This window comes from Phoca vitulina, unplaced genomic scaffold (genome assembly GCF_004348235.1).
Source record: "Phoca vitulina isolate PV1807 unplaced genomic scaffold, GSC_HSeal_1.0 scaffold33, whole genome shotgun sequence".
Taxonomy (NCBI): Eukaryota; Metazoa; Chordata; class Mammalia; order Carnivora; family Phocidae; genus Phoca; species Phoca vitulina.
In genome coordinates this window covers 15,404,623-15,419,365 of record NW_022589736.1, presented here as the reverse complement: position 1 = coordinate 15,419,365, position 14,743 = coordinate 15,404,623, and the positions used below count along the sequence as shown (strand labels likewise).

Below are 14,743 nucleotides of genomic sequence, written 5' to 3'. Positions count from 1 at the left end.
GAGCTCTGTATGTCCAGAGCTACTCATTATCATCTCCCCAAACCTGCCCCTTCTCTTGGGTACTTAGCTAATAGGACCATCCTTCCTCTACTCCCTCATGATAGAGGATCACCGTATACGTCCCTCTAGCATTTATTGTTCCCCAACATCTTATATTCAGCCTGTCACCACTGTCCTAGTTCTGGGCTTAATCGCCACTCATTTGGACATTTGCAGTAACTTTGCAACCTCTCTCCTGGCTTCAGATATATCTGGGCTCTCCATTCTACCACTCAGTCTTTACCACTCAAGCTCAAAAAATTCAAGTTAGATGGGTATCACTTCCTTGCAAAAAGTTACTTGTAATGACTCCCTGTTGCTCACAGAATAAGGTCTAAAATATATTTTTCTATAGGATGTATGTCAGAACCTGGCTCTGATGGCATTTCTTACTGCTTTTGTTCCCACATATGTGATTCTACTGCCTCACTTAATTTTCTCAACAAGTCTATTATCTGCATTCGTGCTATCAAGGTTTAAAATTCAAATGGAGTAGGAAGGGAAAAGTGAAGAGGGGAAATCGGAGGGGGAGACGTACCATGAGAGACTATGGACTCTGAGAAACAAAATGAGGGTTTTAGGGGGGAGAGAGGTGGGGGGTGGGTTAGCCCAGTGATGGGTATTAAGGAGGGCATGTACTGCATGGAGCACTGGGTGTTATACGAAAACAATGAATCGTGGATCACTACATCAAAAACTTATGATGTATTGTATGGTGACTAACAAAACATGATAAAATAAAATTTAAAAAATTAAAAAATTAAAAAACAAATGGAGTGGAGTACCCCATGCAGATAGTAGCAGTGAGCATCCCCCAGGCATCCTCATTTACATCTCAGCAGGTGTCCATTGTACATATTTTGCCTTGTTACTGGGTAACCCTTTCTCATTTTGACTACTGGGATGTTGGCAGCCTTCTAGGGCACACTCAAGATAAACCCTATTCTCATGATGTGAGATTTCCCAGTACCTATCTTTTTATCAGATCAAGTGTTTTCCTTCCTCACCTTGGGAAAATACAGGTCATGTGGCTTATCCCAGAGACCCCTGGGCAAATGGGCACTTGCCCTTAGGAATGACATGGTCCTGGGCACAGTACGGAAAGCAATCTGATGCCCCAAAGAAAGCCATCCTCCTTTGCAGCACCAGAGGGATTACTTGAACCAAGACAACCATTCTCCTATTGAAGGAAATTACATTAAACTTCTCCTCCTGGAAAAAGGAAGCCTGGAAATTAGAAGCAGATTTAAAAGTTGATCATTAGCCACCCAGTGCTTATCTAAGACACCTGAAATTTGAGAGCTGAGCCTAGTAAAAATCAAAAGTCAACATCCATTGACTCTGTTTGGAGGTGTACTATATATATTCAGCTAATCCTGGGTAATCAATACCATAGATAAGAACATTATTTATTTTGCCATTCTGGGTGCAATTACACAGTTTACCCTGTGCAAACTGCACTTCATAAAAATGGCAAATCAATGCTAGTTATCAAAATCCATCCGCATGGATGGATAGCCCATGAAAAAGAGCTTTGCAAAATGGTCTCGAAAGCCAATCTACACAGCCAGCCCCACACGGGTCAGCTTATTACCTGATTAATCACACAGGCATCCTGGCAATCTTATCGATTCCTCAGAACCTGGACATGACATCACTTCTAATAGCACATGCAATAATCCATTACCACCATGCAGAATAGCCATTATCCCGGGCTGCAGCCGTTGATTGCCTGATTTAGCCTCATGCTGGGAAGGGCAAGTGGAGCTCTGATGGGGGCAAATCATATCCAGGGCAGATGTGAAGGACTTTCATATGGAGGAATAGAATCTGTCTGCCACTTGCAAGCAGGATGTCTCCCTGCCTCTCCTTCTCTGGGTGGATAGTTGAATAATCCTGCCAGCATGCCGATGACCTGGAATTTGATGTCTGTGAAGCAAGGGATGCTAAGACAATATGGACTAATCCTCCACACAGGCCATTAATATTTTCCACTTGACATTCTCTACAGCATGATCATTGCCAGAAAGATTGAATGAGATTCTGGGATGCCCAATTAGCACGTGAGGTTTCCATGCAGCAAATGCTGTATTTTTTTCCCTACCTTGGAAGAATGTAGTCTGGTTTCCTTGTGATGGGATGTGTATTGTTGAGTTGATGGGGATGGGGGTCTTATTCTGGGCTAATTAATTCTCTACTCCTAGTTACTCCAATGAAACTACTGAACAGGGTGTTCTCAAAGGTCCAAGAAGAAGCCTCGTTACCACCCAATGTATGTAGCTAATTTGCACAACCTTTAAGGAATGCAGAAGGATAAAACATGGATGTCATAGGGGAATATGTATGAAGAGGCAGAGAGGTGGATGGTGAGATCCACGAAGGCTGTTATGTTGAGGCAACAGGAAAACAGTGTGCAGAAGTGAGAGTGGAAAGTGTGTGTGTGTCTGTGTGTGTGTCCCATTTACAAAGAACTTTGACAAATTTCATTTCATCCTGTTGGGTAGCTGTTCAGTAAACTTCCAGGTGTAAATCAGGTAAAAGGTTGTTTTACTTCTCTACAGATACCTCATCACAGGGGGAACTAAGTGTGAGGAACAAAAGCAAACTCTTCCAAAAAGCAGAAGCTCCCTTGTATCCTTGTATCCTCAACTCCTGGCCCAGCACCTGATACATAGTAGTTATCTAGCAGTTAATGGACCCCAAAACCTCTTGCAGTGTGACCCTGGGCAGGTTACTCCATTTCTCTGTGCCTCAGTGTCTCCATCTTCCTCTAGGGAAAAGGAAAGTACCTTCTTGGTGAGGTGTTATGAAAATTAAAGAATCAATACATCTAAAAGCCTTTAGAATAGGGCCTGCAATAGACTGTGCCATGTAAGGGGGTTGCCATTATTCTGTTAGACACTCAAGAAAGTAACTGTTGAATGAATCATGCAGAGTAAGCAATAAAAGGATATTTTAAAAATTGGTTTAGACAAGGGCAAGGCCAATTGCGTAGAGCTTGGTATGGAATACAAGAAGAGCACAGACAATGTAATATCAGAAGCAAGTAGCAGACTCATCCCAGCCCACCAGACCTCTACCAGCAACAACAATTAGGAGTCAAACTGAACAATTCAGTTCAATCTTCTTTTATTTTCTTTGTCTGGCTGGTCATGGAAGAGAACTATTAAATAAAGCCCAGAATGTAGACCAAGTAGACAAGGGAAGATTGAAAGAGGAAGGGAGGAAGGAAGGAAGGAAGGAAGGAAGGAAGGAAAAGGAAAGAAGGAAGAATGAACGGAAAAGCAGGGAAAGGAAGGAAGATTTTATCTGCCTACCCACCCTAGCTGTAATTATACCTACAGTTTCTTTCAAATGCCCTAAGAGGAGAAAAATCTGTCCAAAGATGGACGATGTCAACAATGCACTTCATCAGTGCAAACCTGTGTTAAAACCAAGAGAACCCTCAACTTTTCTGCCCCAGGGGGGACTGTGAATAATCTCACAGGCCTTGGGCATGTGAGGTCTGGTGATAACTGTGTTGCTTATCTTCCTCCTGCTCTTGGGGATATTGGGTTTCGTGTTTGGCCTAAATTCCAGCCACTTTTCAAATATAAAATTATGGATGCAGGCAGCATTTATGTTTGTATAACCTCAGTCAGAGCTTACTCTAATAAAAGGTGACATGAATGACCCAGGTTAGCTGAGTTAGAAGCTAATGGGAAGGGTGATGGGGCTTTTAAAGAAAGACAGAGCTTCCCTTCCCAACTCCCCTCACCCCTACTCCGGGAATGTTCCAAATTGCTGAGGAGTTCTTCGTGTGTGTCTTTGGTTCAATCTCATCCTGTTTATCCTCCCACCTGTTTTATAGGACAAGGAGTATATACCCCAAACTTCATTCAAAGCCTGTCTTCCCTCCCTCGGCTCAGGGCTGCTGTGGGAAAGACTGGCATGTGGCTCCTGGCTTCCTCCTCCATGTCCCTCCCCATGGGCCCTGCTCCCTGAGCTGCCTCTAGCACGTCTGGGCTCTCTCTGTGGGGCTGATGGATGTCTAAACCTAGTGTTTAGGTCCTTGTGGAGTGGAGTGCCTTGTGGGTTCTTTGAACACCCTGTCCCCTTCCCTCCACAGTTCCCTGGCACAAGTGATGTCTTTTCTTCTACTTAGTCATTTAAGATCCCTTCTTGCCCCACAGCCCCAGCCCCTTTCTCCTGGGGTTCCGTAGCCCTTCATACACCACACTGAGCACCTGAGACGGACCAAGACCAGCTCTCTTAGGCACTCGTAGCTGACCCAAGATGATGGGATGGAAGTTACTTCCCCTACACCATTCTTCTCTTCTCTTGGCTGCCACCCATGCTCAACCGGGCCCTATCCCCTAAAAAACTCGCTGTACCCCTCCCAATAGGCTCCTTCTCGGAGCCCCTCGCTGGGCCTGAGGTGAGGGGGCAGCAGGCTCCTGCCCTCCTCGTTCTTCTGACTCCTTTGCTGACAGCCTGCAGAACCAGGTCAACACGGACCTCAAATCTGGTCTCAGACTTTCCTTTGCATGCTTCGAGAAGACGCGAAGAAGGAGGGAATGGTTGGCACCTGTGGTCTTCAGACCTATGAAACCGAGAGAGTCCCCTTTGAACATGCTGCTAAATTTACAACAAATAATGGCTTGAGATGGACATTAGAAGAGGCATTTACACTGTCAGCTTTGTATCTGTGTCCTTAATGTAAGCGGTATTTCACCTTTTACCAGAGAGAGAATGAAAGAAGACAAGGATACCGTTTCTTGAAATGCTTCTGTCCTTATTTTCCAGAAGGGCGCTTCAACTCACTTTCCCAACACTGCTCAGCTCACTGCCCTTTGCCCCTGCCCCCCCCCACCGCCACAGTGGCCCCAGGCTGCCCTCGGGCCAGGAGCTTCCTTATGGCACCCCACTGTACCCATTTTTGACCTGTTACCTCCTTCCTCCCACCCCAAAAACCTGGCCCAAACCTCTCTGCCCCGTTATCCCTTCTCTCCGGATTCTGGCAAGTGAACAAAACAAAGCCGTGCAGACGAGTTTACCTAGTACCAGTGATTACAAGTCTGAGGTAAGATACGCATACACGGGGAGCTTCGGGGGGCCAAAGGGATGAGACTCACGAATGGTCATTTCAGGCACTGGGCCACAGTTGGGATGAACGCTGGAGGCCGGTAGTCCAGGCACAGTCTGGACAAGAGGCTGCAGTGACCAGTGTCCCCGTTTCTGTGTCAGTTCTCAGTATCCTATCAGGAACCCCCCCCCCCCCCCCCGCCAACCTTCCCATGGCTTCTCAGCACATGCCAGCTCAGTCGCTGGCCTGATCTGTGTCAGCTGCCGTGCCCCTGTCCACACACTCAGCAGCAGGTCTCCCCTCTCCTGCGGCTGCCCCCCACTAACTAGCTCTGGTGTTGTCACGTGCTTTTTCCCTGACAGGCCATTATCCCCCAAGCCCCCTCTTCCACCTCCTGCTATTTGTGACCAAGAACACCCATTGGATTTGATACATCTTGCTTTGGTGTGTCAAGACCATTGATTTTCCTGAAATATGGTTCAATCGATCCCTATGCATTTTCATTCCAGAGTTTGAATGTAAACATTTTCACTGAGATGGGAAGGAAATGTTCAAAATAAACAAAAAAAACTCCACCAGGCCTGGGTGCTCTCCTCCAAGAGGCATCAAACACAGCAGCTACAGGGGCTCTAGAGCAGAAGCGGGTCTTTTCCATCCCATCTCCTGGGGGTTCACTCACTGCATCCCCGCAGCAGGCTCCCCATCTGTCTCGTGGGCCATTACACTGTGCCCTGGGTATGCGGGGGACCTCCGTGCCCACCATACTGGCAAAAACATGCTTTCTGTAAGTAATACTCTGTTCCAAATATTTCCCCCTTGCTTTTCTGTTGTCTTATAGTTACTCTTTATTCACCCTTTCCCAGTCCTTTATTCCCAAGTCTCTGGTCTCAGTGCTGATCTTGGGCATCTACCCTCAGATCTCCTCTTCCTCTTTCCCTCCCCCGCCCCAATGGCTGTTTCCAGGGCTCCCGGTCAACTGGCTGGCATCAGTCCATGAAGGATGCAGCGAGGAGGCTGGAGGGGAGTAGAAGGGCGGAGCAGGGCCTTCCTTCCCCTCCCCCCTGCCCCCCACTTGGCCTTGGCCCAGGGCTCCAGCAGTGATCAGGTCTCACCCGTGGGTCCACAGGGTTCCAGCCTCTACAAGGTGACCCGGGCCCTAGGTTCCTCCCTTTACCCCTCAGGTCAGGGGCTGTCCTGCCTCCCTAGCTCCTGTGGGCTTCTTTGCTCTTCTTGTCACCCATGCTCCTCACCAAGGGAGAGCAGAACAGCAGTTCCGGAGACTCTAGAACTGCTCCTTCTTATGCCATTTCCTGGCTTAAATTCTCTCTTTTTCAAAGCCAGGGATTTTTCACTTTCTCTGTTAGGTCCCATGGATATCTGTCCTTTCTGGATTTCTAACCTGCTGTAATTTGATGAAGTCCTCTGTGTCACGTGAGAGTATATAATGGGCCAAGTCAGGCCCTGGAATCAAACATCTTGACTTTGGTTTCATCTTAGATCTGACAGTTCTAGCTGTGTTACCTTGGTCAAATTATTAACCTCTCTGAGCCCCAGTTTCATCAACTGTAAAATATGGACCCCGAAGCTCATTTCTGCGTTGAGATAGCCTTGGGTCACCTTCTAGCACGCTGCCGGGCAACTGCTAGGTACGCAGTAAACGTTAGTCCCCCTCACCTCTCGGAAAGTGGTCAGATCTGCAAAGGTGTGAATGCATATCCCTTCCTGGGAAACAGATCTGTATTATAACAGTGGCCTTCTGAAATTAAATGCTTTTGTCTCAATAACTAATTTTAAATGTGTAAATCTTAAACACCTACAGCAAAACCATAAAAAAGATAGTTTTGGACAAGCTGACCTTTGAGAGCCTTCAGATCTGTCTGAGGAGGTGGCTGGCTACTCTGTGGGGACTGCAGAAAGCTCCAGAGCCACCCTACTCCTCCCCATTAGCTGGGAGAAGGCACTGGTGCTGATAGAGAAACGATCCTGCTCCTCACCCTCCGGGGGGTAGAGTAGATGGGGCTCAACTGTGTGCGAGCCTGGCTCAGGGTTATTTTTGTTTCCATTAACATTCTCTTCTATATGTATTTTAACCTTAATCAAATGCATATGTTTTTGTTTTATTTGCACTTAGTTCATCAAAGTGTCCTTTATGATCTGAACTGTGCCATGAGGCCTTAAGCTCTTCAGTGAAACACTCATTAATACCCCTGGGAAACAGGAAATTGCATTTAGTCAAATATAAATAAATTCAGTTCCCAGGGGCTTTGCCCTGGTCCGGGTCAGGGAGGAGAGACAGTGACTTCTCAGCTGATGTGGTCCAGCGCCCCCTCTCAAACCGCCCTGGAAGGAAGCAGTCCCAGGACTCGCGACAGATAAGTGTTTTGAAAATGTGCCTGTCCTTTGTTCAAAACGGTTACGTAGTCGAGTGGGGTTTTATCAAGGAAATTCGACGCATTTGGCCCAATCATTGGGTATCATTCCAGATCTATTGCCACCCCAAAATAGTTTGAAACCAGGCAGTGCAGGAAGGAAGCGAGAAAAGGGGAAAAAAGGTATATAAACCTCAACCACCTAGCCAGAGACGCTCCGCAAGTCTCTCCTTGTTGCTGGCCTTCTCTCTCACCCCCTCACTGGCTCCCCCATGCACATATGGAACCAATTACGAACAAAGCCCGATTGTTGTATATTTGGAATTTCCCACATCAACTTGATGCTTTCTTTAACTGCCTTTTAATGTGTGTCTGCACTGGGTGACCAGACCCACGTTTCCATCCTTCCCACCCCACCCCCACCAGCACCCCCCTTCTGAGAGTCTTTCCTGGTTCATTTTCCAGCATGTAAACCTCCACTTCTTCCCCCTTGCACCCCGCCCCACTTCCTATTAGAATCTTTGAATAAACAGAACTTTCTTTTCCATGGTTGACAATAAACTGGTCTGCAGAGAGTAAATAAAAGCCGGATCCCAAAGCATATAAGTGATATCAGGCTAACACCAAAAAGCATGAATTACTACAAAGGAAATGGCATCCCTTTCACAAAACCCAGAATGGAGAGGAGCAGCTGATGTAGAAATACATTACAAACAAGAAAAAAAAAAAAACCCTCCAATTCTGGAAGCCCCTTACTTGTTTTTCTTTATTGTAATTTTCTCTGCTATAGATAAGCATATTTGGAGGGGGGAGCAGAGAGAGGGGACCATAGATGACGAATATATCAATTACAAAATATTACAGAAAAGTTAAAATTTTAGGCCATGTGTACCATCCTTCAGAGGATTATCTGATCTGGAATTACACGCTATTTTTAGAAAAGAATAGGCAAACGTGACGGATGAATCTGAACTTAGTCCTTTTCAGAGCCTTGTAAAATCAAACAGAACTTCTTCACATTTACTGACACACATAAAAATAAATGTTCTATAACACAAACATTTAAATGAAGAGATGCCAAATGCGAGTCTGTCTCTTATATTCGATTCATCTAGACCACGTGATACCCCAACATTTTTTTTCCCTTCTCTCACACTTTATCTTTGCGGACTACATTCACATATATAATTAATTGCACTCCTACATTTATTTTTCTATGCACTGGAAAGCAGGAGAGAAAAACCAGAGAGGCGCATCTGATGCTCAGGGTCATACGTGTAATTTATGACCGTGAGGAAGGATCCCTCCAAGTCCCCAGTGCGTTATGTCACGGGTCTGCAAATATTTTTCCTGTGTTCGGAAAAGAGTGAAATCAGAATGCAGGATTTCACATTAATCTCCACACCAGATGGTGATATTCCAAACAGTCTTTTTAAGGTGAGCATGTGACCTACTGTATGGCCGAGGGGCTTTGGAGTCACGTGATGGAATGAATAATACGACTGATAGCTCTTCGATTAGACAACTGACCTGGTTACCGTCTTAGCCACGAGAAGCAAAGTTGCCATTTCTGGATCACTCTCCCCAGAGGCATAGCTTGCCAACTTCTGGGACACGCAGTCTCACCGAAGGACTGACAGGCAGGGACAGACAAGGGGCGGCTAACGCTGTTGCTGAAGGCGGGCTGAAGTTGGAGAACTTGGGCTATTTTTCTGCTTCCCCATCCCCCCGCCTCCCGACGAACCACATCTTGACTCATATGGTCGAAAGAAAAAACTCTTTCGGTTATTTGATATTTGGGAAACCTCCAGGAGACCATAACTTAGTTTGGAGGAAGCCTTGTCTCTCACTTTGCTGGGAACACACGCACACGCACACACACACACACACGCACACACACTCACACACAGGAACGCACACACACACAGGAACCCACACACGCGGCTCTACACCATGGTGGTTCAGGCTGCAGTGGCCCCGAACAGATCTCAAAGACTTTTACTGAAAATTCCTTATGGATCTCTGAGAAGACGCAGCGTGGAGAGGGTAAGCGACGTGGCGGGCTGTTTGTTTTGCGTGGAGCAATTGCTCCAAAGAAAAGGAGTTGTTTGTTTTCATTGTACATAGCATCCCTTCTGGTCGCCCTGTTTTCCTGAAAAATTTGAATTCCTGGGACGGTAGAATACTAGGTCGTGGGTAAATTTTTTTTCTTAACAGAGGATGATGAAAAAATTTGAAACAAATTTTTGCCAGGTGTGCATGTGGGGGTGCTGTGAGAGATGAGATAGGAGGGTAGAGACTGGGGTGGGGACTTTCCTTTGGAATCGGGATGGGAAGATGTGAGTGCCTGGGGAGAAGAGCAGGGGCTGCAGGCAGATGCATTAGTACGACACAGCTGCAAATTTCCTCTGTGGGGTGACTGTGTCTTCAAGGGAGGCTTTGATGCCTGGGGGGTTTAAATTATGCCCCCATTGAAGAGAATCCCCTCTGTTGTGTTGTCGCTGTTTCACATACCTTGCTATCATTTTGGATTTTTTTTTTTAATACTACGGATTTAGGCTCGAAATGACTCTGTTAATTTTCTGAAACGTGCTTACTTTATGGCAACCCTTGGCAGAGATGATCCTGTAAAATAATAAGGATTTGTCCTTCTCCGGAGTGACTAATGCACTTTTGGGGATGACTGAGGTTGATACAAAGCTAGCTGTCCTTGGGATGTTGGGCTCGTTCATGGAGGGACAAATGCCTACACCCCTGCAGGGGTGGAATGCTTTGTGGGTCTCAGAAACCCCGAAGCTCCTGTTTGAATCACAGCAGGCCCCTCTGTGGGCTGTAGAGTCTACTTAGACATCCTGGTTTAAGGTGGGATCTAACAGCCATAAGGCAAATAACTTCATAAAAAGCTCTCTTGATGGATAAGCAACGTGCTGCATCTTATAAAGGGGAACAGGGTTGAATTCGAGTCACTTTTTCTGGCTGGTATACTTAGTACTCAGTGATTTTTAAATGTAAGGAAAGCACAGTTGAAACTTTAAAATATGAGGGTCTATTTAGAATGCAGGTGGGCTTGATCTCCTGACGTGTAGTGAGGGACGTTCTTTCTGCCACTTGAGTGCTGATGAAGAGAAAAAAGCTTCACTTCCTATTCTGTTTGTCTGTAGGTCTTTATTTTGAGACATATGTCTTGGGCTCAATATCAGAGTCATCAACTAGTATACAGTAAGTGCCTATCGCATGCTCCCTTCTATACCAATAGCTTTAGAGCATAGGACTAACAGTTACGGCAAATGTTAAAAGTATATCAGGCTTATATTGGATATGATTTTAGGTTTTGTTGAGAATTTCCTGACCTTTGCGGTAACTAAGTTTATATCATGTGTTCTGTGCACAACTAGTCATTTAGAAACATGAATTGTACACGCTGGAGTTCTGGAACCTGGCAGTACTTAGGAGAGAGTTATCTGGGCATAGGCACAAAAAAATTCCATAGGAACCTTTATTTAACCATTAGAATCTCCAGATGGATGTTTGATAGATCGTGGATTTTTAATAAATCCAGATGTATGCAGTTACCATTTCTGTTATTCATTGTTAACCAATTTAAGAAAAACGGACAGCCTATGAACACAGCGTCATACATAAAACATTGTCACATGTGTTGGCATCTACTTACGTTCAAAACACACAGACCTATTTTCTGCCCATGGGCACGCACCCGTGTTACCTGCGTCTTAGATCTGCAAGCTGCTGGGCCCTTAGGAGAAAGCACACATCACTGGAGCGTCAGACATCCTATTCATCTCAGTTGCTAGAGGTGAAGCGATGGGGCTGGGACACCATCGCTCATAGGAAGAGTGCCCCTGCATTCCTTATGAGCCGCCCATCTCCCCTTCCACTCTAAGGGAGGTTGACACTAATTGGAACCTAGGATGAATGTGTCAATTCCAACTGGGCATTTTATACTGTTGCCGACTTGATGACAATTTTCAGAATCAGAGTCAAACATTTGTGTAAAAGGAGGGCAGGAAAGGTGAGACGCAGCATCTGCTTTAAGGGCAGATACTGAGAACCAGCACTCTTTTCTTGGGACTCCCTGACTTAAAAGCAGTGGCCCTTTTCCAGTTACATCAGCAGCCTAGAGGGTGACAGACATTCGGGTTGGTTTCCATTATCTCGCGATATGTGATGATCTTAAATCTCGCGTCTGTACTGTCTTTACTCCAATGCACTTTTATATTTGTTACTTCGTATTACGATCCTGAGTTGCTGGCGAGACACAGAGAATGGGGGTTATCACTCTTGTCCTGTAGGAACAGGGAAGCCAAGGCACGGAGGGGTTTAATCTTCTGTCCAGGGACATAGAGTCGACCACAGAGCAGGACCCATGTCTAAGGACCCAGTATCTTCTGTCCCTGTTTCATCACCTTTGCTCCCTGGGGGAGCATCAACATGGCAGCCTGCCCCCAAGCAAAGGATTGTAAGCAACTTGTCACCAGGACTTCCCATGAAAGGGAATATAGAAGACTCACGACCGAGGAGAAAACGATTTCCAGGGCTGGTCATGTGCCCTCAGGCACCCAGGAGTGCATAGTTGTTCCTGTTTTCCAACTGCCAGTTGAATTGAAAGAAAAGAAGCACACCTTTTTAACTATGTTGTCTAGACCTCTATCAAATCCTCATTCAGAAACACTCACTCGGGCTGCAAGACCAGGCTCAGTTTTTGTTCATGGTTTCACGGACTACCACGAGCCCATCACGGAGCTAGGTGAGGTGGGAAAAACAGCAGAAATATAAATACTTTGCTTGGTAAGACAAGAGAGATTAGGGATACAGGTTTACATAAACAAAACAGTATTGACATAACAGGGCACGAATTTAGCTACAAAACAAGAAATGAAGACAATTTAGGTGCTACCGAAAGCAGGAAGGTGGGATAGAAAGGGTGGGGCTTGCAGTCACCGGGTCCCCAAAACTGAGAGCCTCACCCTTTACTAATTGTGTGTTCTTGACCAGAGTGACCAGACTTACTCAGTGTTCTTAGTTTATACATCTGCACTATCCCCCATTGAGGGCAGTTGTTAAGGATTAGAGGGAACGTAAATAAGGACCTAACACAATACCTCACATATAGAAAACAGTCATTAATGACAGAGTATTTTTAAAGTTTGCCTAACTTTGAGTGGAGGAACACTCAGCTTGTATTTTTCATAGCTGATGGCCTTGGTCATCACACTCTTGGTCACACTTCACTGTCACCTGGAGAGGTCCTTTAGGGATCTTTACCAAGTAAAGCCAAGACAGACAGGATTTCCTGGTGATAATTTGCCTTGGACTCCCAATTTTATGTAAGACACTTAGAAAACAAAATGTTTCAAATTCATTGCACGAAAATGCCAACTAACTAAACTTCTCAAGCCCATATGCTTCCATAGGGTCCCTTCCTTCCAAAGCCAGATGTTGTTACTCCAGAGGTAAAAATGAACTTCGTGGAAAATTCTCATGAATCTAAGAGCACAACATGTAAATGAATTAAGGAAAGAGTAAATGTGGACCTTTTTTCTGGGAGTTTGCCTTGGAGCGGGGTTAATGTTTTTATGAAACTACTATGACCCTACACCATGAGGAAATGTCATCATGTTGGAAATTATCTTTCTTTAGAGTTCCAAAACCCAAGAATAAGTAGGCAAAGCTTCCTGTGGCCCAGCCCGCTGTTTCAGATGTGTGTTTATGAAGGATGCTCCTCTTCCTGCTGATTTATCCTCTCTAGCATCCAGACCCACATATGCCAGGAAGGGCTGGACATCTCTGTTCTCCTGAATGCTGCAATACCTCAAATTCAACATGTCCAAAATGGAATTGGTCATCTTGCTCACAATCCTGCTCCTCCTTCAGTCCACCAGCTACCTGAACACCCCGAGCAGAACCCAGGTGCCCTCCCTGCCTCCTCCCTCCTCTTGGCTCAGGCCACCATCATCTTTCACTTTCCAACAGTTGCCATTTGTGTTCCCCCAAGTCCATGCTCTGTGTTGCAGCCGTGTGATCTTTCTTTTCTTTTTTAACAGAATTTTTTTTTTTTTTTAAGATTTTATTTATTTATTTGACAGAGAGAGACACAGTGAGAGAGGGAACACAAGCAGGGGGAGTGGGAGAGGGAGAAGCAGGCTTCCCGCGGAGCAGGGAGCCCAATGTGGGGCTCAATCCCAGGACCCTGGGATCATGACCTGAGCCGAAGGCAGACGCTTAACAACTGAGCCACCCAGGCGCCCCAGCCGTGTGATCTTTCTAAAACAGAGGCATGGTCGTGTCCACTCATCTACTTAAAACCCTTAAGTGGTTCCTGCTTCAAGATAAGTACTTAGATGAATGCCTAAATATAATTACAAGGCCTTCATGATTAGGACCCTGCTACCCTCTCCAGCCTCAGTTCTCCCCCTACTTTACCCTGAGAGTGCTAGACTCCAACCACACTGCACACGTCTGAGGCTCCTCTAAACCACTATGCTCTCCCTTGCCTCAGGACCTTTGCATGTGCTTTGGTCTGCCTGACACACACTGCCTCCTCCCTCTACCTCCTTAACTTCCCAGTCACATCCTTTCAGCCTAAAATTAACACCCTTGGGAAGGCTTTTCAGAAACCCTGCCCCCTCCCCAAGTCTGAATGAGTGCTCTTCCTTTAGGCTCCCCTACGCACTGCATTTTCCCCTACCCACAGCAGCACAGATCACACTGCACTGAATCCCCCTGTTTCCATCCTATTTCTGTCATGTAAAATCTCCACATGATGACAAGCTCCTTGAGGGCAGGAAACACATCTTGGTCTCGGGCTCATAACAGGATTGTGATAAATATTCACTAGATGAGAAAAATAAATGAAATCTGACAGTTTTTTATAAACTTCCCTCAGAGAGAAAATTTGGGAAGAAGAGCAGAATTAAGAAATAAACAGAAACAGCCTCATTTTTTTTTTACATTAAATTACCCCATGCCCAGTTATTGCTGACGGGAAATGTGTTTGCTCTTACGTGTTCATACAAACTGAGGAGACAAATGCTCTAAACTCTTAGACCATACCATGTGTCTTAAAGTAGAAGGAAGCATGTGTGTGAACAACTGACCAGACTCAGCTTATATGTCTCTTCACAGAGTAATGTAAATTTGACATCTTTATTGGGTGAAAAAAAAAAAAAGAAACAAGAAAGCATTCTCTTTTGCCACAATTATTTGAATATTTAAGTGAAAGGATTTTTTTTTTTTTTTTTTTTTTTTTTTT

General features: G+C 45.5%; 1 protein-coding gene across 1 annotated transcript in view; it reads left to right on the top strand.

Moving 5' to 3' along the window:
- Nucleotides 1–746: 746 nt before the first annotated feature.
- FRMD4A (FERM domain containing 4A) overlaps nucleotides 747–14,743 on the top strand; it is a 319,871-nt gene continuing 305,874 nt past the window's right edge. Inside the window, exon 1 of the mRNA XM_032425610.1 lies at nucleotides 747–9,519. Within this exon, the coding sequence (XP_032281501.1) occupies nucleotides 9,427–9,519 (93 nt within the window). The 5' untranslated portion in view covers nucleotides 747–9,426. The remainder of the gene's footprint in view (nucleotides 9,520–14,743) is intronic.